The following is a 24447-nucleotide window of genomic DNA, read 5'->3' on the forward strand; positions in this document are numbered from 1 at the left end:
TATTTATGATCCATCCTGGACATGTGACCAAGTGACCTGTACGATGAGGCTTTTGAATACTTGGTGACGGCATTTAAATCTCGTGAATCTGCCGTGGCACGAGGTTATATCGGCAAGAGGTGGGGAGAGAGAAGGGGGGAGGAGGCAGGGCAGAAAGTGGACCTCGCAGTAGCCTCGCCGACAGAATTGGGCTTTCGATTTAAAGCTTTCGTGACTTTGGGCTTGGGCTTGTGAAACAAATGCGGTTGTTTGGTTAACCATTTGTTAATGTCCACAACACTGCGTCCAAACTGTGGGGTCCTGGCCAACACAAGCGGCGATATCGTGAATTTGTACGATATATTCATTCAAAGGCGCGTGTTCTTCGGGTCTCACGGCTTAAGTCAATGTAAGAACGCAGTCGTCCTGCAAAGCAAATGCATTTTCTTTGCTTCTAGATTTGAAGCTTTCGTGACTGCAATGATTCATACTCTTAGGTAAAAAACGTAGGTAAAAAATAATAAGAATAAATTAATAATAAATGAAAATACATTGTTTTATTTAGTTATTTTCATTTATTTTTATTTTATTTTTCCGTACGTGACTTTACCGAAAAAACCTAAGAGCATTTTATTTGCATTCAAGCTGCTGGATAGCAAGTTGCGATTTAAAATCGCGCTTTTGTTCTCCATCGCGACCCGTAACATCGAGAGATTTAATTCAAAATGTACAGCTTGCAATCGTCTTCTTGTTCTCTCGGTAATGTCACGTCGAAGGGAAATAATAAAAATACAACAATCGGTATTCAGCGCGACCCTTAAGCGATTCCTACGAGATAAACCCCAGAGAAAAAGATCTTTACAAAGCAACAATCCACGTACACCAAGCAAAATTCCCCCCAAAAACACCAATCGATTCCAGATACGCCGACACTCAAGCCACAAATCGATTCCCTTGTTTACGCTCTCAACGTGTACAACCGCAGGGACCGACGGAATCGATTCCAAGAACTCGTTGCTCGCGTCGCACAGGCAATACGGAATCGACTCGCGACAAACGTCAGTTTCGATTAAAGAGGATCGATTCTCGTCATACCCGGCGTCGGAGGAGACGCGAGGCGATGGCGCTGCGGCTCGCGGCTTCGCGTCGGCGGCTCCTCACGCCGCCGCTGCTGCTGATGATGATGCTGCTGCTCTTCACGCTGCTGATGCCACTGGCGACAGTCGAAGCCTCCAACAAGCCCGTGCTCATCGTGCACGGGCTCTTCGACGACCCCGAGCACCTGCAGGCGCTGCGCGGCTACATTGAGGAGGCGAGTGGCGTGAGGCGAAGCGCCAGTGGGGGTTGTTGATGTTTGTTGTTGTTGTTGTTTTGAACGAGAGAAGAGAGAGTTGTTGTTGTTGTGTGCAGTGTGATTGCGTTGTTGTTTTGTGTACTCCTCGGGTTGTTGTACTTTGTCGTTGCATTGTCCCCGGTTCGGCTGCCCCGCAATACGCCTGTGTCGGGTTGCCCTCCGCCACCCGACACGATTGTCACGGTCACAAAGGAAAAATATTTGTTTATAAATGCACAGATGTCAAACCCCTACGGGTCAACTCCGTATTCTTGTACAGGGAAGTTAAGTTGTCAGGTCCATACGGCGTACAGACGTTTCAATACGGGCAAAGACCACTGCGTTTCGTCTGTTTCTCGCTTGTGATGGGACTTTGTAGGATTGACGTTGAGGTTTATAGGGCCACGGGGTGATCGATGAGGTCTGCATTGGTCTGTGATAAGGCAGCCACTGCTAAGGGGTTGACAGGTAATGTCTGTGTGTTTGTGTAATGTCTGTGTGTTTTTCGTCATACGTGCCAACTTATGTTTAGGGAAATTCCAACCGATAAAGATGCTCATTCTGAATTAAGACTTCTGGTCACTGAATGTAAACGTCAAACATTCTGGTCGCATGTTTGTTTAGCTCGACTGCTGATGGAGACCCAGACGGTCTGGAGTTTGGCTCTCTTCAACAAACACCGCCGCTGCTGCTGGACAATATTGGTCCATAGAGCCAATCACATCGGCTGATTGGACTAAAGTGCAGTGGCGATTGTGTTTGTCGGTCATCATCGGCCACGATCTACGCACCGCGTGTTGAAGGGGTACCCCTGAGTAAACCACAATCCCTTGCTGATCTCGGCAAGCAGATAAACCACCGTCACGCAAACTCCGCTCATCTTCTCTGCAGCAGCGGCTCTTAGAGAACCACCAAACTAAGGCGGCCTCACCGCTCTCGCGCTTTCAGATGCGCTTCTGTGGCCGTCTGGAACGCTCTTCCTTTCGATATTAGGAAGCCGCTGCAAATGTGCGCTTTAAATCGTCGAGAGTGACAAACTCATTTGTTTAGAAACTCCTTTTTGTGATTAGTTTGTTGTCCTTCCTCCGCACCTCCGATTTAGCACGGTTGGCTACGTACGGTGCGAAATAAGTTCAAAATAACTGTTATTTTGCTGTACCTTTTTACACCTGATGAGGGAGGCTTGTGTTGCCTCCGAAACGTCGTGATTTAATTTAGTTGTTTTCATTTATTTTATTAATTGTTTTACCTACGTGACTTTACCGAAAAGGCCAACGAGTATGAATCCTTGCAGTCACGAAAGCTTCAAATCTAGAAGTTCAACACACACAATGTCACGCGACCCATCTCGCCACAACACAGGAGCTGCTAGTCTCATCCCTCCATCACAGCCTTGGACGACCTCTTCTCGGGCTCGTTCCCTCCATTGGCTGCCACTCCGTCGTTAGTCTCGACCACCGATCATCGTCATGATCCCTGCGGCTCACCATGACCACACCGCTGATTTAGCACGGGTGGCGAGGTACGGTGCGAAAGAGGCTCTTCATACATACACGACGCGTCCCCCTCCAGCCCACGTGTTTGTTGACAGCGAATACGTCTCTAAATTGATTTTGTTACTTAATATGTCCCAGTGTAATTCCAAGAATTGCATCTCTTGATGCTGCCCTGTTGCTCACGCTTCAACTCTTGTTCCGCTTTCCCTTGCAATGGTTCCCATATTTCTGTGACCAAGTGACCTGTACGATGAGGCTTTGGAATACTTGGTGACAGCATTTAAATCTCGTGAAAAAAGTGTCTGTTTTTATCATTCGTTTTGTTACGTTTTGGCTCCTTGTTTTGCTCACCCGGTGGTTCTTTATCGATTATCTCCTTTTCACGCACGTTGCCTCGAGCATTTTTGTGAAAGGCGCTATTTTAAGTGCATATTATTCTTATTGTTGTTGCCTGTGGCACTTTTTCATCTTTTGTTTTTGATCTCTTTTTCACCTCAATGTTTTCTCTTGTCTGCAGCTCCCACACATTCACCTCTACCATTTAGTTCTCTCTCTCATCTTGCTGATCTGTATCTCTTAATGTACTGGTGAGCCATTTCTCCCCGTGGGTCACCCCTAAGAGCCTTTGCTGGTAACATTTGTCCAGCAAGCCGCCAATTTAAGGACTCGGCCATAGAGTATTGATTGGTTTAATGGGGTATAGTGTAGTGGTGGTGTAATACAGTATGTGCGAAATACGATATATGTATCATGGACCTCCTTTGGCAGTACCAAAATATGATAATAGGGTTTTTCCCCTTTAAACCGGCAACAAAACAGGTGTTAAGATGTTCAAACCCCAAACTGAAACCTTTTACAAGTAATCATGTCTGCATTAACCACAACACTTGTGTTCACAACACTTGTGGTCAGAATGCACCGTTTGAGACGAGGCTCAAAAGAAAGCTTTCTCTGGTGTGGACCAATCGGTTTCAAGGATAATGCATATATTATCAGTGTTTTTTTATTTGCATTCTGACCACAAGTAGTGTGGTTAATGCAGACATGATTCCTTGTAAAAGGTTTCAGTTTGGAGTGTTAACATCTTAACACCTGTTTTGTTGCCAGAAAAAAGGGGAAACCCCTATTATTACGATATATGTACTTTACACTGTTAATATATTTTTGAAGTTTATTGACCATTCATACTGATGAGTGTATAATGTATATTATACAGTATGCACTGTGTCAATACAGTTCCTGTTAGATTTTTTTTATACAATACAATGAAACGTATTTAAGACATTTACAGCCGTCTGTTAGTCGACTCTAGAAATAGATTAATCGGTGAAGTAAATGAGGTTATAACTGTTGGATGTAAAGGCCTTCTCCAAGCCGCTATCATCCTATCATCTTTGCCATTTGTGAGATCGGTTGTGTCCTGTCTCGTGTGGATAGCCTGGCCCTACTTGGGAGTGGTAGTAGCTAGCAGTAGCTGAGTGGTCGTAGCACTTGGGAGTGGTAGTAGCTAGCAGTAGCTGAGTGGTCGTAGCACTTGGGAGTGGTAGTAGCTAGCAGTAGCTGTAGTATCACTTGGGAGTGTTAGTAGCTAGCAGTAGCTGAGTGGTCGTAGCACTTGGGAGTGGTAGTAGCTAGCAGTAGCTGTAGTATCACTTGGGAGGGGTAGTAGCTAGCAGTAGCTGAATGGTCGTAGCACTTGGGAGAGGTAGTAGCTCGCAGTAGCTGAGTGGTCGTAGCACTTGGGAGTGTTAGTAGCTAGCAGTAGCTGTAGTATCACTTGGGAGTGGTAGTAGCTAGCAGTAGCTGTAGTATCACTTGGGAGTGTTAGTAGCTAGCAGTAGCTGAGTGGTCGTAGCACTTGGGAGTGGTAGTAGCTAGCAGTAGCTGAGTGGTCGTAGCACTTGGGAGTGGTAGTAGCTAGCAGTAGCTGAGTGGTCGTAGCACTTGGGAGTGGTCGTAGCTAGCAGTAGCTGAGTGGTCGTAGCACTTGGGAGTGGTAGTAGCTAGCAGTAGCTGTAGTATCACTTGGGAGTGGTAGTAGCTAGCAGTAGCTGAGTGGTCGTAGCACTTGGGAGTGGTAGTAGCTAGCAGTAGCTGTAGTATCACTTGGGAGTGTTAGTAGCTAGCAGTAGCTGAGTGGTCGTAGCACTTGGGAGTGGTAGTAGCTAGCAGTAGCTGTAGTATCACTTGGGAGTGGTAGTAGCTCGCAGTAGCTGAGTGGTCGTAGCACTTGGGAATGGTAGTAGCTAGCAGTAGCTTAGTGGTCGTAGCACTTGGGAGTGGTAGTAGCTAGCAGTAGCTGAGTGGTCGTAGCACTTGGGAGTGGTCGTAGCCGGTTTAACACCTTTTGGCCATGTAGATGATAATGGGATGCTGGTTCCTCACTGGAAACGTGGTGATGTTTGAGTGCAAAGGCATCGATGTTGTTCACCTTCGGTATATTCGTGAGACGCCCACACTTCACCCGGGAAAGGCTCTAAACATGGACTTTAACAAGTAAACCCGTAAAAACAAAGTTTTTCACTCTAAATCCTTTATATGCGTGGCGGCTAGAGTCCTCTCGTCCTCTGGCTTGAGATGGCTGCAATCTATGGGTCAGATGATTGTCTGCCAGTATTAAGCAATTGGTAATTAAATATTTAATTTGTTTTCCCTAAACAGTGTAAAATTTTGGGAAAAAAATTTCACGAAAATTAATTGTCACACACAACGAGTCTGTGTGGAAAATGTCAGCTCGATTGGATCACGGGAAGTGGGTTAAAAAACGAGCGAAAGATTTGTACGGTCCTAAGCAAGCAAGCGAACTTAATATAAAGGATTTAAAATATATTCGCCTGTGGAGGACGCGGGGATCGATCCCGCGACCTTTGGCATGGGAAGCGAGGGCGCTACCAACTGCGCTACTCCGCCACGGCCTGTGGAGGGGTTACGCTCTGGGCTCCTATACTGTGACGTTCAGCCAAAGCCATGAATGAGTTTTATTTGAATAAATGTTAAATTATTTTTTTTTGCCTAAAAAGTGTAAAATTTTTGAATTTTTTTTCACGAACAATAATTGTCTGTCACAACGAGTCTGTGTGGAAAATGTCAGCTCGATTGGATCACAGGAAGTGGGTTAAAAAACGACCGAAAGATTTGCACGGTCGTAAGAAAGCAAGCAAGCACGCAAGCAAGCGAACTTAATATAAAGGATTTAAAAATACGTACTTCCGGGACATTTTGACAGCAAGTTTGGCCCTAAGAAGAACCTTTTTTTTGGCTTAATGAGTTATTCTGATCGGGAGGTCAATGATCGACATTCGATCGCCATTTCGATGAGATTGATTGTGGTTTTCCATGTAACAGGGTGTCACCTTTCACCCCTGGTTATAAATAGAGGATCTGGTCACGTGTTAATTTTGTTTTACTGAAGCTCTGAGATAATTGTGAAGTAGCTGGAGGAGAGTAGCAGGAATCAATGCAGAAAACGAGTTTCAAATGAAGGTATTGGTGGTGTCCCTTTTTTAAAACACTTTCCCTCACTGAGTCTCAGTTCTTTGGTTCTTTCAGTAAAGTCACGTGACTTTGCCGAAAGAACCAAAGAGTATGGATCCTTGCAGTGACGAAAACTTCAAATCGAGAATGAGTCCCAGTTCTCTCAGGAAAGTTCCACCTTGAGGCGTTTGGATACGTTTTCATGAGAATATGTTTGCATCTTTGAGAAAACCTTCATAACCGAACATAATTTTGATACAGCAGCAGTAAAAGTTGTAAAAATGTCAAGGTGCAGCCTTGCACACTTTACACCACCACGTGCGACCTGCTGATTCTCACTGTGGTGCACTCGATTATACTGCTGGGTGGACAGAGAAGTGGTGATTTATAAAACTTGACGAATGTCTCAACTGCTGCCGCCAGAACTATTACAGCTTGGCAGCATCTCAGTAAAAGCAACAATAAACTTTATTTCGTAAGAAGAAGAAAAAACCCATTCAGGCATAATGAGACATGGGCTTACTCGCCAAGGCTGTCTTGGCTTGAATCATAAGTCTCATTTCGAAATCATGCCAGTCAACACAAATCATCAATAACACAAATATGAACATCAAAACTAGAAACGAAGGTGAAATTGTGAAGGAGTGGAGGATGCCGGAGTTCTCACGCTGCACCCGTTTGCTCTCTCTTCAGGCCCACCCAGGCACCAACGTGACGGTGTTCAGCCTGTTCAACAACATGGAGAGCCTCAAGCCCCTGTGGAGCCAGGTGAAGGGCTTTGGAGCCATGATGGGCCCCATTATGCAAGAGGCTCCTGACGGCGTGCACATCATCTGCTACTCCCAGGGTTCGTCGCCATCACGCACACACACAAGCGCAACACATTCGCGCACACAGACACACGGTGGCCTCCGGCCGTTCTGCGTCTAAGACAACTTTGCAAGTGCCTTGGGCCCTGGCAGGTTACTCCCTGGCACCCCAGTGTTTTTATTAATTTATAAATGTTTGTATGCCCAATCACATTAATGTACATGTGCAGCCCTTATGTAACTCAATTGCGTCGTCAGTGACTCTTAATGCCGTACTGGTCCTGGGGTATATTTTCCCATACTTCATCACGCTGCAATTCTTTACTGTGAGTTGAGTTTTTAAAGCCATTTTGGGTTCGCCATAAAATTATCTGATTTTATCGAACTTAAAAACAATGCTGAATTGTGATTTAGTCAAACAACGCGAAACAATATATTTCATACTCTTTGGTTCTTTCGGTAAAGTCACGTAGGTATAACATGAAATAAATCGCGACGTTTCGATTGCAACACAAGCAATCATCAGGTGGGAAACCCACAGCAAGAAAATTTGTTTTGCTGAAGTGGGAGAGAGATGCCGTGGCAAGAGGTTATATAGGTAAGAAAGGGGGAGGGGAAAGGGGGGGGAGAGAGAGGTGGGGTGTGGGGTAGGGGGAGCGCTGCGTGAACGCTAGGAGATGGGACGTGAGGCTGGGGGGGGAAAGTGTGCGGGGCTGGAAGAGGGAGGCCGAGCGAGCTGGGGATACGGGGGAAGTTAACTCGGAAAAAATAGACTCGTACCGGGGATGATTTAAAGCTTTCGTTACTGCAGGAATCCATACTCTTTGGTTCCTTCGGCAAAGTCACTTAGGTACAAAATAAAGCAAATCACGACGTTTCGGGCGCAACACAAGCGTCCGTCATCAGGTGGGAAAGCCCCCTTTCCAACAAAAGTAGTCTTGAGACTCGGTATATCTTTCATGGCTAAATGCATTGATAATACTGTGGTTCGAAACCCAAGTCAATAACGTTGCCATCTATTGTGGTGGCATTGTTGCTTCACCTTCAACTCGCAGTCGGCAGGCTTTAAATTCTATTTTCAGTCCTAGTTGTCAAGTTAAGTTCCGCTTTGTTGGGAAGTCAACAACAGTTGCCCTCTGGAGAGACTGCCGCGGAAATGTGGACTTTCCGCATTGCTCAAGGCCGCTTACGGAAGGGTCTTTGCTTCTCATTAGTTGGAGTAGATAAACACTTCGACTCGACTTTGAGCAGTTTGACAGTCTGGGTTCGGGTTTCTGGTGACAGTGTTTGCTAAACTCATTGGCCTTTCCATATGAGTAAACACGCATCCACCATCCGCAAATATTTCAGCCCGTCTATTTAAACGTGTCAATTTCATGTGGCCTCCAGTGACCGTGCCTCCATGTTGGGCCAATCATGTTTCGTTTGGCTCCGACTTGAGGCTTTGGTCATTATCAAAACACTCAGTACAGGGAGCACTTTACAGTGCTCGGGTGATGTGTAAGTGTTGGAGGCACTTTCTAAAAATAAAGGACGGCGGCTTAAGTTGTGTCTATTGCAGTGTGCTTTCAGCTACAGTTTTTTTTATTTAGAGGCGTGCAATGATTAATTGATTCATAATGTACAGGCGTGTGACAGTTCATTGATTTAATATAGATGTTCGTGTTCACAATACAGTCATTGAATCGTGTTGAAAACAGATTTATCTACGATTCATGCACAGTTTCTGGGCATTTCGCCTCAGGTTTATGGAACAAAAGAGAAAGAAAATACAAACGATACAAGACATGTCTTAGACGAGACAGAACAAGTGATAAAGATGAGATGGAGAGTACAAATGAGGCAAATAGTACATACTGTATAAATGATACAGCACAAACAAAATAAATAAACAAAAAACACGTTTTGGAATTGTATGTATGTTGAATTTCTTTCGCACCGTACGTAGCCAACCGTGCTAATCCGAGGTGCAGGAAATCATGACCATGTGATCATGACCATAATTGTCACAGTCCATGTTGATAAGTGTTATTGGGAAGCCACTGGAGCTATGCACTTTTAAATCTAGATTGGAAACAATTTTTTTAACTGATTCTTGTGTTTAGTTTGTTGTCCTTCCCCCACACCTCCAATTAGCACGGTTGGCTGCGTACGCGGTGCTAAAGAAGTTCAACATACATCCACGATGCGTCCTGCACCAGCGCACTTGTTAGTTAGTTGACAGTCAATATGTCTCTAAATTGCTTTGTTACATAATTATCCATATGTTCCTCTGTGTGTCCCAGTGTATTTCCACGAATTGCATCTCCCAATGCTGCCCTAATGCTCACTCTTCAGCTCTTGTTCCGCTTCCCTTGTAATTCTACCCATGTTTCTAATTCATCCTGTACATGTGACCAGTGGACTGCGATCAGGCTCCGATGAAGCACGGTTGGCTACGTACGGTGCGAAAAATGTTGGCACTGCTCAAAGCCAAAAGCTGGCACAAAATAACAATTTCTTCACTCGCAGCACCATCAAGTTGTCATCAGCCTTATTATTTTCATCATCAGCAGTAGTAGCCATCAGCAGCCATCACCATCGTCCTTTCTGATGTGAACGAGAATCGGGTGTGTGCAACCTTGTGCGTTCGTGTGGTGGGTTTTCTCGGCAGGGGGGCTGGTGTGCCGAGGGGTGCTGTCCATAATGCCGAACCATAACGTGGACACCTTCATCTCTCTCTCCTCGCCTCAGGCCGGGCAGTATGGAGGTACAGAGACGTGACTTGTTCGTACTAACTACAGAGTCGTTGCTTACCGACGTGTGTGTGTGTCTTTGTATGTGAGGAGCGGGAGTGTAGCAGTTCGTGACATGCACTCCAAACCCAGCATCCCAAGTTCGATTCTCACTCACGGCCAACACCAGCGACGATTATCTGAACAGGTTATAGGCCTCCCCTAAGTCGACTCAGCCTGAAATGAGTACCTAGTGCGATGTGTAAGCATCGCCACTAGAAAGACAAAGGCGGCCGGGCGTGGTGTTGGCCACCCACCCCATCATGTGCCGTTCCGGTCTTCATAGGTACTTGCTAACAGCACTTGTCCCAACAGTCTGGTAAAGGTAATATGGGGGATCTTTGTATATGTGAGCCCGCGTTTTGTATTCTACAATAGAGGGGTGTTTTGGCGAGAAAATAACATGATAACCCACATATTTTTTTTCTTGGTTCTTTCAGTAAAGTCATAAAATATTATTATATCATTTTATTATATTTCGATTTAAAGCTTTCGTGACTGCAGGGATTCATCTTCTTGGTTCTTTCGGTAAAGTCACGTAGAAGGAAAATAATAAAATAATAAAAATAAAACATAATAAAATTATTCTCACGACGTTTCGGCCACAACGCAAGCAGCCGTCTTCAGGTGGAGAACAGGTCTGTCGAGAAGGCAGAGTCTGAATGGCACGCCCCAGGCTTGGAGCGACTATTTATGCTGGGATGGAGGGGCGAAGAGCGTCTTGACAAAATAATTTGCATATCAAGAGGAATTTAGCATATTTATGGGAAATGCAGATATGCGATTAAGTACATTTCACAAGTAGTACTAATCGCATATCTGCATTTCCCATCTCGCCACATTTGCAACAAGGAAGTGTGTAATATTGCAAGCAAACACATTACCGGTTAGATTACAATTGTCATACATAACTTGTCCAGTTTGCATAAGATTGTTAGCAAGATGACCTTCATTTGTGTTATGCGTTGTGCACACCTTTATGAAAATGGCATGTTTATTTCAATAAAAAGTTAAACAATTTGATTTAACTTTGCTTCTATGGCACCTAGCCAAGGCTATCTTGGTTAGTGTAAGATAGAAATATTTATTTAAGCTTTGCCTATAAGGAAGTTCACACACCCCCAGGCGCTTGTTAACAGCCCTGTAGCAGTGGGCAGAATATAAAGCAGAATTCCTTGAAAGCCTGCACGTCTTTTCAGCTTAAACAGAACAGGAAATACAAACCCAAGCATTTTGAATAACACCACCTGCACATATACACACGTTAAGTTTATTTATAACCAGGTGAAAGCCCACCGAGACACAGAGGCCTCCTATAAAGGAGACCGGAAACAAAAATAAATAAATCTCTTGTGCAGGAATACTTCAGTGCAGTAAAAACTACAGTTAGTTTAACTGATCTGCAACTTTTGCTCAGTGGGGAGCATAGGTGCGGGAGCATACAAGTGCAGTACAGTTAAGGATTTTGCTGCCCTGGCCTGCCCTATGCTGCCTACAACCCCACAGCCTCAAGCACCTGTTCTGATTGATTGTCACCCATCTAACTTGCTTAGCTTCTGAGATCTGACAAAAGCAGGTGCATTTCAGGTATTATTGTCATCGGTTGTCTCGGTTAATATATCTACCTACTTCATGTGTTCCTGGGTGATCCAACATGAGTTTTAAGCTTCGGCAATGAGGGATAAATACATTAAAGTGACTTTCGGCAACACGAGTGACATCACACTCCATTGACCTTAAAATATAATGGATGACATTGCTTGAGTGCTATAATAACACACTTGATGAAAAACTAAAGTCTTGTATCTTGAGTAATGGGCCTTTAAACTTGTGCAGTGTCATCGATTCAGAGACAGAGTTTATAGGAGTTGCCTCCTTTATTAACAACTTCCACGGTCTCGTCCACACACTCCCCACAGTAGCTCAGCCTCGCCTGTACACAACACTAGCCGTCTAACACCGACGGTGCTGACCGAGATAGCCAACTACTCTCCTTCATAGCGCAACGTCTAGCAGAAACGTTTAGCGACGACGGCGACGAGACGACAGCGACGACGAGACGAGTCCACCCCCAGAACCGGCAGCCTCGAGCCCCCCGCTCTCAGCTCCTTTTATGCTCCCAACGCGGCCTGACTCCGCCCTGACCGCGCGTCCCGTCTGGAACCCGCCAGCAGGTTCCAGGGGCCTCCAGACGGGGTCCTCCATGACCCTTGCCCCAGTTCTTCCGCTCTGCCCACACACCGTGCTCACGCTCACAGCGTGTGTACTGTCTGTTCACCACAGTTGCCGGGGCTGTCCACCAGCCGGCGCTATTACACTACACTTGTATTAAACAGCCTGGGTATGTAGCTACAAGATAAGGGCTGTCTGCTTTGCATTTTATCTACAATTATATTAGGCTATAAAGTATTTGTTGCTCACCTGTGTACAATTTAGAGTATTTGGCTGCTATACATTTCCATGTGAAAACCCACTTCTCGTTGAGCTATCATTTGTAGCAAAGTCGCTTAAAAAAAGCGCTATCTAGCTCAGTGGGCCTTACCTGGTAAAATAAAAAATAGTTTAGTTTTAGATTTTAGAATTGGTGTGAAGCCAACAAATGTGTCATCCACTCTTTGTGTCTCTTAAAATTATCAGTTTGCTAATATTAAATGAACTAGCATACTATCATGTAGTATATAATGTATGTTAATTGCACTATAATACATGATGTAGTATATAATACACGTTAAAGGAATTAGAACATAATGTTTGCATTAAATGAAATGGAATAGGATTCATCATTATCGTCATCAGCCAAATCGCCGCCATCTCTCGCGCGCTTGCAAATTTAATAAAGATAATTTATTTTGGACGTATTCGTTTTTTGGTGCATATCAGCACCTTTTTCAAACCGCCGTAACCACTCGTTGCCCGCTGTTTTATCCCGTGCAGTGGAAGTGACGCCAGTGGCTAATCGCGATGTGGTGTTCTCTGCCTGCTCACTCTCCTGGCCAGACACTAACTACCTATGGTGGCTCTTCCCGAAGTACGTCAAGTCCACACTCTTCCACTTCTGCTACACGGAGCTGGGCCAGGACGTCTCCATCTGCAACTACTGGAAAGGTGTGGCGTGGGAGGGCACATGGACACGGAATTATAATGTACAGAGAGCCCTCGAATAACATGGGACTGGTATTACAATGTTCCGCGTACAATGGGGGTTTCTGGGGAACTGCTAAATTTGTTGAATGTTTCGAAAAGGAATTTTAAACTTGCACTCCGGAAACTCAACATTTGAGCGGTGTTCCCAGCAGCGCGCCCGCTTGTTGTCCGCTACATTGTCTTATCTCCGTGGGGCGCCACGGTGGTGAGATGTTATATCCCTCACCTGGTATACGGGAGGTAGTGGGTTCGACCTCGACACCGACGCCTGTTTATATTTGGAGTTTGCGTGTCTCTTTCTCCGTGGTCGTGTGGATTTTTCTTCGGGTACTCCTGTTTTCCCCTCCACATTTAGAAGCATGCGTTTAGCGTATTTGGCTGCTATACACTTCCACATGATAAGCCACTTCATTGAGCTGTCATTCGTGGTCAGGTCGTTTCTGAATACAGAGCTGTATAGCTCAGTGGGCCTTAACCGGTAAAATAAAAAGTTTAGTTTTTAGTGTAATTCTCTGCAGAGAGGTCACGCGCCAGTGCAGTCCCAGTTCACTAATGCACAGAAACTACGGTAGTGGTGGATTGTGCGTTGCAGAATTGGTTTGTGAGTTTTGGGGGTTTCCGTGGCGTTTTCCCCCCCTTTACTTAACCATAGATTATGAAACCATAGAAACAATACGGAGTAGAAAGCCCCTAACACTACACAATAGATTAAAACTACCTGCAGACCAAGTCGGTTCCCATCATATTTTTTTTTTAAATTACTTTGACCATTATTATTATTATAATATACTTGTGTTTGAATGTAATATGAATTGTTAAGTACAAATTAAATACAATTTGTAAATGGGCTCGATTTTATCTTCATGGAAATAATGGAGTTTTGTTTAACATATGGCTATATCAGGGCACTCCACCTCTGAATTAGTCCAGTGTTTTGAGGTGACACTGTTGTACTCTATAAAGCTCCCCAAGCCATCACCATATCCTATGATGCAACAATCCAATTAGGATATCTCCATCACCACCCACTGTGGATGTCCACTGACACATTCCCTCCGTTGTCTGCTGCCCCATGTTTAGTCTCGACTATTTTTGAGGGACGTTTTATGTGGTAACCATGCCGCATGAGGATGTGTCCTTCACGTGTTAGGAGTGAAATCGATTTGGCTTATTCTAATGCGAGCGTGCCCTGTATGAAGGGTCCCATGGCTATGGTCGTGCACGGCTGTTATCCAGTTCTTCCGAGGCCATAGGTTGTGGATCGCGTAGATTTGTGAAACTCCCAAAATCCCACAGGGTTGAGACGTTGCCAGAAAACTGATCTCCTGGCCACCTCCCAGCAACAAATTAGTTTCCATCTGTATGAATCTTTGAGAAGTATTGTCAGGTACCCTGGTTTCCTCTTCATGCACAGAACGTTATTTTAAAAATGAATCGGCTAAGCGTCTCGAAAAACCTGAGACTTAGGCTTTTCAACGTGAATTATATCGTATTATGGTTTTTTAAATTTCATACTAAACATGAATCCCATACAAATCAGTTTCAATTCGATGCTGTTCAGAGGCTCAATCCTATGACATATGTTTTGCTTTAGAATCGTACATCGAGCTTTCCCTTACTTTGCGTCTGCTGAACTTTATAATAGTGTGTTTTTGCTATTTTGATGAGTGGTAAATCATTATGAGGGCCCCTCTTTGAAGTGGCGAACATTGATATGAAAATTCCAACAAGCCAGGCCCAGCTGGCAACGGCAGCAGACGGGTCACGGGGTCTCACAGCGGTGAGGGGGTTGTTGTTGTTGTTGGCGCGAGCGTTCACGACGGATGTCACGTGTGCTCGCTTGCAGACCCACACCACCTGGGGGATTATCTCAAGAGCAGTCAGTTCCTGTCTTTTCTCAACAACGAGAGAGAACACGCGAGTGCTGCCGGTACGCTTTAGACTTTAGAGGGAGGCACTAAGTTACCGCCCCTGCCATGTGACTTACCCCACCGATTTATACGTATTGTATTCTTGAACTTCTTTCACACCCTATTTTGCCAACCGTGGTCATCGAAGGTGCGGGGAAATGACAACAAACTCCCCACAATAAGTGATTCTAAAGAAATTAGTTTTTAATCGATATGATGACTTCCTAATATCGGAAGGGCATTCCAGACGGCCGCAGAAGCGCATCTGAATGCGCGATGCAGTGACCATCTTTGATGGTTTGCCAAAAGCCGCTGTTGTGAGGATGATCGGAGTTCGCATGATGATGGTTTATGCTCCTCGACCCATAATTCCCCACTTTTTTTCTCCACCTCTTGACAGGTGCTCTCGTAGATGTGCTCTGAGTAGGCATGGAACAGCTCTTCAATTATAATCAGTTCGTACATCGAGATATGCACATTAGAATAGACTTTTTGATTAATTAAATTTACATGTTAATGCTAATGTTACATTTAGGCTTGTGGTAAAAATGAAGAAGGACAAAGCAGGGACATATGAGACAGACAACTGAAATGAGTCGGCAAAATTGATTCTTGAAATTAATGTTGACCTTGGATTGTGATGATTCGTGAATCATGAGTGGGTAAATCATTACTTGCCGAGTAATTTGATAGTCCATTAATTATACAATGGTATTATTTAGTCACCGAATGCCTTGCATGTGACCATAAAGGTGAAAGCCCAAACACAGCTAAACAATAGAACAAGAGACCCAACAAATGAGTGAAAATTTGAGCAGATGCATTCGTACATAAACGCGACGATACAGCAGCAGCCCTTGCCTCGGCCGTGTCTCATCATCTCTTCTCCGTTCCTTGTGCAGAATGGAAAAAAAACTTTCTGCGCATCAACCGCTTGGTGCTGATCGGGGGACCGGATGACGGTGTTATCACGCCCTGGCAGTCCAGGTAGCAGCAGTGCTGCGTCTGCTGCGCTCGTTAAAAATTAGCAAAAAGACAATCTCCACACACAGCTCTTGTATTTGTGCGCAAGTATGTGGACAGTTTTTTTTTTGTTTTGAATCCGCTGCTGGATGAGGGCCTGTCCACGCCATGTAGCGGTTGTGGCGGTTAACTTGACCGTACTTGACCACGGCTGGTCAGCGCGGGCTTATGAAGGCGTGGAACAAAGGTACAGGAGCATAGAAGTTAAAAACAGCAATGGACTCTGCTCCATTGTATTTTGCTCTGGTTTTCCACTGCGGAATGCTGATTGTGGTGGGCAGCTTGCCTCGTAGGCCATATGTGTGTGTCATTGTCCAATGGGGAGCGCTGCACTACAAACCTGGTGACCCGAGTTTGATTCCCGCTCACGGCCAATACCAGTGACGATTATCTGAACTGGTCCTGGGCCTCTCCTAGGTCGACTCAGCCTCAAATGAGTACCTGGTACGCTGTGTAAACATCACCACTGGGTAGACAAAGGCATGGTGCTGGCCACCCACCCCCTTGTGTGCCGTGCCGGCCTTCATAGGTGCTCGCTAGCAGCACTTGCCCCTACAGTCTGCTAAGACTTTTGTGCCGTACGCCTTTTGGCGTCCTCTGGTCTAACACCTTTTGAGACAAGGCTCCAAAGAAAGTTGTCTCTGGTGTGGACCAATCAGTTTCAAAGACAATGTACATATACTGTCAGAGTATGTTTTTTGTTTGCATTCTGACCACAAGTATTGTGGTTAATGCAGACATGATTCCTTGTAAAAGGTTTCAGTTTAGTGTTTTAACATCTTAACACCTGTTTTGTTGCCTGAAAAAAGGGGAAAACCAATTCTGAAGCCTTTTGTCATTGTCCAAACTAAATGTGTTCATTTTTGTGTTCCAGTCACTTTGGCTTCTATGATGGCAATGAAACGGTGCAAGAAATGAAGGACCAGGAGGTACGTGTGAGCAGCCAGGCTTGGTCGCAGCAAACTTCTCTCTCTCCCCAGCCACAAAGTGTATGCTCTGCCCGGCCCTCTCGGAGAAAACCGCTAAATTGGTGTGTGCTTGACTAGTGGCAACTCTGCATCGACGCACGTGTTTACCGTTATCCCCACGTATGCCGTGGCTTTATTCTTGGCACTCTCGTTTTCCTTGAAATGCGCAATAATTTTCAGCAGGGGGATTGTCCAAAGATCTTAAATATACGTTCCATTTCTCATTCCACTGTTGGATGAGAGCCTATGTGTTGCGTAAGGCACGTGGGGGGTTACTCGACGCCACCATGCTGGTCAATACAGTATATTAGTGGATTTTGTTGCACTGCACTCTTCGATGGCGTAGCCCGGGAGCAGCCTATAACGCTTGTTTTATGCATGGTGGACGTCCGTCCAAGTACCGTCCATTCACACTCAGCCCTGCTTAGCTTCCGAGGTCTGATGAGATTGAGTGCGTTATCGGTGAGTTGATCATAGCCCCTAAGCATTACCCACCTAAAATAAAGTCTTCATACTCGGTGGAGACTTTCGGGGACAGTTGTCAAAATGTATCAGAGTACCCCCACTCAGCACCCACATTCGTGTGTCATGCCTCCAGGATTTCTCGCAGCACTCACCCACTCAGCGCTCACCCATTGCCGCACTCACCCACTCGGCACTCACCCACTCGGCACTCACTCACTCACCCACTCGGCACTCACTCACCCACTCGGCACTCACCCATTGCCGCACCTCCGATTAGCAAGGTTGGCTGCGTACGGTGTAAAAGAAGTTCAACATACAATCACCCACTCACTCACTTATTCAATCACCCACTCACTCAACCACTACCGACCCATTCGGTTATCCACTCACCCACGATTGTACTTCCCAAATGATTCACCAACTCGTGCACTCACTCGTGTAGTCAAAACACACCAATTCAAACTCCAACTCCCTCATTTAATTGCACACACTCTCCCACTCTTCGCTGCACTCACTCACGCACTAACCGGCTCATCTACTCACTAACTCAATAGCTCACCGCTCCCCTACTCCGCGCACCCTCTGCAGGTGTACCAGCGGGACATGTTTGGGTTGCGGACTCTGGACGAGCGAGGCGCGCTGACGGTGTACGAGGTGCCAGGGGTGACGCACACCTCCTGGCATTCAAATCGCACCGTCTTCGACCGCTACATCAGCAAGTGGCTCAGCTGAGCGATTACACCTTCATTGCCATCATCAATAATCATCTTCCACATCATCCTTTATTAGTTCTAACTTTTATTTTCACCGTTCTGATCTATTTTATCCTTTGCAGTGTCTTCTTTTCATTCAGGGTTTTACAATCACGACCGTTTTAACAGCATTATAGTGTGGCGTCCGCACTGTAGCAATGAACATTTGTAACTGTTGAGAACAGTGATTGGCAATGAGGTTCGTGTGTGTGTGTGATGTGACATTACTGTGGACCCTTGGCATGAAGTGTTTCATGCTCAATGGATGGCATGTTTAATTCGCTTGCCATCTCAAGTGCAATTTTGGGACCGTGGTATTGTCCGTACGTGTGTCGGACATTGTACCGTGTTGTGCATATCGTTGGCCGAATCACAGGTGGAAAATGCAACCACCCAAAAAAATCATGACAATAACCATCACTACATCGCAATGCCTATCCCAGTCTCCAACGCACGTCCGATTAGCACAGTTGGCTACGTATGGTACGAAAGAAGTTCAACATACATCTGAGAGAATGCATATCACACTATGTATTTTATTTGTAAATTGTGTGTTTATTATTGAGCGGTTAAGGCCTATTGAGCTTTAGAGCTCCTTTTCAGAAGGGACCTGGTCACAGGTCAACAAAATGGCTTATCGCGTGGAACATTTTCACAGCCAATTACTCAAAAAACCTGTTTCTAAGTCTCATTGCCTCTGACCTGGATAGATACAGTACATGGGCAAGTTACTATGAAAGCCACATTTACTAAGTTCACACCTGTGAGCTAAATGTCACAACAGGAAAGCTGAATCGGCGATCATCTGGGCCAAACTGTTGAATATCTGACTTCGTTTTGATGCTAATGGTGGTTTAGACAAAATATGTGTACATGCTTTGGCATGTACGTGGTTGATTTGGGGCGGCATGGTGGTGCAGTGGTAACACTTGTGCCTCACTACCGAGGTTCGATTCCTTACTCTGTGCAGTTTATATGTTCTCCCGCTGTTTGGCATGAGTTGCCTCCCATAGTTAAAATAAACATGCATAAATAACTGGAATTGAGCAAACATAGCAATGATAATTAACAAACCAAAAATGACCTGCAAATTACTTAATTGGGATTACACATAGCAACATAGCCTCCTACTGTGAAAATTCGGCATAATTCCTAGAAGTGAAACCCGATACTCAGTGATGCTTTCCTGGGTAAAAAAAAAACCCTTATGAATAAATAATACATTACACAAGAATACTTACATAGCTGACAAAATTGGATGTTTTTTTTGTCCAAAGTTACGATTTTTAGCATTTTAAATGTGTGCTTGGTGAGATTTATTAAAATTAGAGCTCAAATTGCACTTTAAGGAATGGCTTTTACGTCCATTTTATGTCTCCATCACTACCCATGGGATGAATTGTCAAGGCGATGCGTTTGAACCGTGTTTGTGAAGATCACAAAACCTGGCACACTGTCTCTCACTTGTGTAAAGGTCTATAAAGGTTAAATTTGTCTTGTGTTAAGCCCACGCATTACAGCCGAGTCACGCAAGCCAGCCGTTCCTAAATGAATGTGTGAGCAAAGCATTTTAAAATGACTCTCAGTCCAGTATGTTCGTAGACCTAGAGTAAAAAAAAAACATGAGAGGAGCTGGATTAACTGGATTGGCAGTTGTGGACAATTGAAATCAATGAACATTGACTTGTACAGAATTTCGTCAGTCCACTGCTAGATGATGAGGGCCTCTCTATGCCCTCTGCAGACTGTGGGGGTTGTTTGGCTAGAAATAACAATGCTCGTCAGTCAGTGCTGGTTAGTGAAGGTGGGGAGCAAATGCAGGAGCTCAGCAACAGTGGATTTTCTGCACTGCCCTCCATGTAACACCACAGCCTGTAACAAACTGCAGTGGTCTGACGAGATCGGGCACAGTCAGGGTGAGTTGGCCATAGGCAAATTAATGCGATAGCTTTAAATGTTATCAGTTCATTTATTTTCCGTGACAGGCGGAAGCCCCTGTGAGCAGCATGCGAACCAGTTGAACGTTTCCGCTGAGTGTTGATGGAATCATGGGACAAGGTCCATCATGTTCTTGTGTATTTAGATTTGCTTCATTGCCCTTTCTCTGTTAATTATTAACCGGCCACTCATAAAGCAGTAGCACAATTTATTGTCGTTTTTAAACCACCAAGTGTCTTTGCAATGCCGGTCACTAAGATAGGGTCTTGGGGGTTCCAGTTCATCAGTTTTCATTTCATCACTTCCTACATGGCACTTTTGTTCCATGTCCGCTCGCTGACGGTTGCATTTTCATTTCACTGCACAAATGTTCTTGCATACAGCAACTCGTGAGTGATCACCAAAGCAGAGTCTCGGGGGGAAGCTTGAACGGATGATGTCTTCAACACCCCTCCGCTGAATTTAACCCGAGGTTCACATGGTTTACGACGTGGGCCACGGTCGAGTCAGGGTTTTCCACGGTCGCGTGCCGCCGGGCTTTCTACTCAAATAGCTGGTGGCCGCGTCTGGTCATGGCAGGTACAGATTCTGTTCTGATTTTACTGCACTGATTTCATTTAATTCACAGCTCCCTTTGTCACTGCTGGCTGAAAGCCTCTCCCACACCACGTCGGTCACAGGGGGGGGGGGGGGGGGGGCATTATTTGATCATACTCCGCGATGTTGGTCAGTGTGGGTTGAAGGTTAGAGGCATAGACGTTAAGGGCACAGGACAGTGCAACGATGGATTTTACTGCACTGCCCTGCGCTGTCCACCAAATGCATAGCCTCCAATGCAGTAGAAATGCAATTGGACCTAAATTGCAGTATGATTGCGTTGATTTGGAGAGCTGGCCCAACATTTTCATACAGAGGCTTTTCACACTGGCCGAATTTTTTACCTCGCACACATTGGTGATTTGCAGCTAGAAGTTATTTTTTTTATTGCTTTACCTTATGAACCCAAATTGGGCCATGTGTCTGCTGTACGTTAGCATCATCCTTACAGCCGATGGTGATTTTTATGGGCTGGTGAATACGTTTGAATACGTTTTCTTAAAAAAAACATACAATTAATTTTGTATACCCAAAGAATCACTCAGATCGGAGGCTAATTTCGACCAAGTTTTAGAGCAAATCGCTAAACGGAGCTTAAATGACGATTCGATATTTGGGTTTTTTTGCACCAAAAATGTCAAGTATTGTTTACAACAAAACGATTATTTTTAACTTCTGTAAGTTTCCCCATCCACGAGTAATGTTTCGAGCATAGTTTTAAAAGTCGTCGCATGTTTTAAATCGGGCACATTTCTTATGGAGGGAAATGCAAAGTTGAACCTTTGTCAGTTTTTACAGGAATAGTGAAAAATGCGTTCGCAAAGTGATCGCAAAGATTTACGGAAGAGCTCTTCGTATTTTTGAAACATTTCTCAACGTTGAACAAAAGCGTTGTTTATAAAAAAAAAACTATTTTTAAGGAAGGAAACTTGTTTTATATCTTAAAAAAGCTAGTTTTAGCAATAAATCAGTCAAAACTTTTAACATCTTATCAATGCAAATTTGGAAACTACGGATAACGTTGGCTTCTGACGGAAGCGTTGACTATTGTGAAAGCAGACGGGTGAGTCGTACGCAAACAGTTGTTAACCATGTGCCTTTATCGAGCTCCGTGTGCAGCCGTGTGATGTGTGAGAAATGCTTGCGCGCTCACATTTTTTCCCATGTTCCGCTCTGGAGAGGTGCTGCCAGCACTACAGTGTGTCCTTTAAATACCGGGCTAAGTCTGGGGCCCGGGGTGCCCCAGTCGATTCGTCTTCTCAACAAAACTCAGACGATTCATTATAGATGTTTGGGTTTAGCCACGTAATAATCTGGCCATTTCTTTTGTTTGTTACCACGTAACCCTCCGGCCAACCGACAGAGCCAAACAAATCAAATTGTCACGTGTTGCGAGCGGTTTAAAAACCCGCAATATATTCAGTTGGACCATTCACAGTTTGTAATATTCTTCATATTGCTTGAATCAACCGCAGAAAATCAACGGCAGATTTCGGAACGCACGACGCAATGCTTGCAGCCGTGACTGTGCAGTGCCAAGCTGGGACTTGCTGATGTTTCCCCCCGCCGCATGGAGACACGCGCTGAACAACAAGCTGCTACACTTTTTAGCCCTGGGAGAGAGAGCGATTAAAAATATTTCATTTGGAGTTCCCCAAAAATTTCCCGCTATATATACGGTTCAATATTTATATATGCCCACATTTATTTCAAGGACATACTGTGTAGAGTGGCTAAGAAATGAGAAGGGGGGGGGGGCACACACACACACGTCGCAATGGGGATGTAGAGCAGACAGTTTATGATATGAGTACACATGCAACCACGACATAACACTGCGAGGGTGGCCGAGATATTTTTTTGTTCTAAGCACGGTATACAGAGAATAGTGCTTTCTACCCAGTGTAACAGGTGAATTACATTTATACATGTATATAACGGGCGATCACACGTCACAGTTAACAAATGAAAGTTAACGACAGGGTTATTCTCGGTACATTTTCTCGGTGCTCGACATTATCTGTTTGCCTGTGGCACCGTTTTTGTCAAGGCAGGACACGCTCGGACTAGCACTGCCCCACAGCGTAGTCAACGATGCAGCCTAAATAACCATTACAAAACTAAATTCTAGCAGATACGTTAGTTGCCAGTGCTGGCACTGGCACTGACCCTGCTGGTGAGGTAACTCCGACACCTCACCAGCAGCGCCCCTTTTCAATTTTTTGTTCGCTTGGTCAGTTTTTTGCTGTTGTTGGCAGCCCCCCCCCCCCCCCCCCCCCCCCCCCCTGCGTGTGTACGAGCTCAGGAACTACGTCGCTAAAGGTCGCACAGAACCGTGGTCTCTCTCGTGTTTGCGCCGTGACTTTGAAACGGACTGCGACAGCGCATCCGCTGGCACTGTTTTAATCCACCTTCTTGCCAAGGCATCATTCGACAAATGTAGATTGTATTCGCGCTTGGCTACGCTTAAAGAAGTGTACAATTAGAGTGAGTGCAAGTGACCGTGGTCGAATACTGAGCCGGCACCGTCGAGGTCCCTGGGTTCAAATCTGAGCAGCCACCCCCATGATTGTTAACTAAACCAGGTTCTCAAATGTAACGAGTTGATCATTTCAGCCTGGTCACCAGTGACTGCACAATTAAACAACCATATTAAGTTTGGTTGTTAATTTTAACCCTCTCGTGCATCGTATCAGCCGTGGTGACCACTTTGAAATTCTACAAAACACTTTGAAAATATTTTGGGGGCTTTCTTTTGACTCCTAAAATTACATTGTACCAAAGTTGGTTTGGGTTTCCCTTCAATAATCCACACGTGACGACTGAATTGTTTTCCTTTTTAATTGCCGTGTGACAAACACCTCCACTGCAGGGCATGGTGGTGGAGAAGGTGACCACCGCCTAGTGTGGCTGAGTCCACCTAGGGGAGGCCCAGGAACCGGTTCAGATATTCGTCACACACTCACACAGCCTCACACTTGCACATGTCGCCACCCTCTCACTCTCACACCCTATCACTGTCATTTGCCCTCTGTGGAAATTATCGTGGCATCGAAAAGTGGCGGTCCGCACGGTGTTTGAGGTTGTGAGAAGCGCCGCCACGGGCGAAACGTTCCGTGCATCTCGACAGACACACCGCCCCGCACACATTCAGTCGGCTCGTGCAGTCGTTGAACCGTTATTATTTTGTCGATTTTTACCACAAGCTGATTTTACCATCGGCGAATACTGATGATCTATTGTGGATTCACATATGGGAAGAGGATGAAGGGAAATATGTTTGTCGTGTGTGTGGGGTTTATGGCCGTCTTCGTTGATCACACGTGGTTACTCAATGCACATCTGAAAATGTGTTCACGGCGTGTTGTAATCTGGGCATTAATTCGGGCGAGGCGATTTTTTTTGTGTTCTTTGTCTGTACGTTAATTTAAAAAAATTGTAGATGTGAAAGAGGAGAGAGCTTGGATGAATTAAACTTTCAAAGCGTCTTGTGAAATCTCGCACCGTGTCTTGCTGTTGCGTTAAATTCCCCGTTGTGGACAACACGTGAGCACAGTTGGCTACGTAAGGCTGCAAGAGAAGTTAAACGCACATTCACACAAACGCCGTTTCAAGCCAGGTCGTGAGACCTCCACTCGCTTGTCTTAGGGCCTCTATTTTATTTTTAACTCGACCTTCATGTGAATAGCCGTCACTTCTCTTGCATGCAAAGTTTTAGTTTTGTTCCTAAAAAAATTGTTATTCACAGATTTTCTGAATTCAAATAAATGGAAAAAATAATGGAA

At 45.0% G+C, this 24447-nt stretch overlaps 1 protein-coding gene across 1 annotated transcript; it reads left to right on the plus strand.

The window, feature by feature from the left end:
- Positions 1-1072: 1072 nt before the first annotated feature.
- On the plus strand, positions 1073-24447 carry LOC133354582 (lysosomal thioesterase PPT2-A-like). The gene is made up of 8 exons (XM_061571531.1): positions 1073-1291; positions 6976-7129; positions 9745-9840; positions 12863-12970; positions 14856-14939; positions 15822-15906; positions 16817-16871; positions 17964-24447. The coding sequence occupies exons 1-8, from the start codon at positions 1100-1102 to the stop codon at positions 18105-18107; spliced, it is 918 nt and encodes a 305-aa protein (XP_061427515.1). The 5' UTR covers positions 1073-1099; the 3' UTR covers positions 18108-24447.

This window comes from Lethenteron reissneri, chromosome 48 (genome assembly GCF_015708825.2).
Source record: "Lethenteron reissneri isolate LAM-NWPU_2019-01 chromosome 48, ASM1570882v1, whole genome shotgun sequence".
NCBI lineage: Eukaryota > Metazoa > Chordata > Hyperoartia > Petromyzontiformes > Petromyzontidae > Lethenteron > Lethenteron reissneri.

Excerpts from the sequence above, each read along its gene's own strand:
- LOC133354582 (XM_061571531.1), top strand. The coding sequence starts at position 1,100 with ATGGCGCTGCGGCTCGCGGCTTCGCGTCGGCGGCTCCTCACGCCGCCG. Across the intron at positions 7,130-9,744 it reads CATCATCTGCTACTCCCAGG|GGGGGCTGGTGTGCCGAGGG; the intron begins GTTCGTCGCCAT and ends TTTTCTCGGCAG. Across the intron at positions 14,940-15,821 it reads AGAACACGCGAGTGCTGCCG|AATGGAAAAAAAACTTTCTG; the intron begins GTACGCTTTAGA and ends TTCCTTGTGCAG.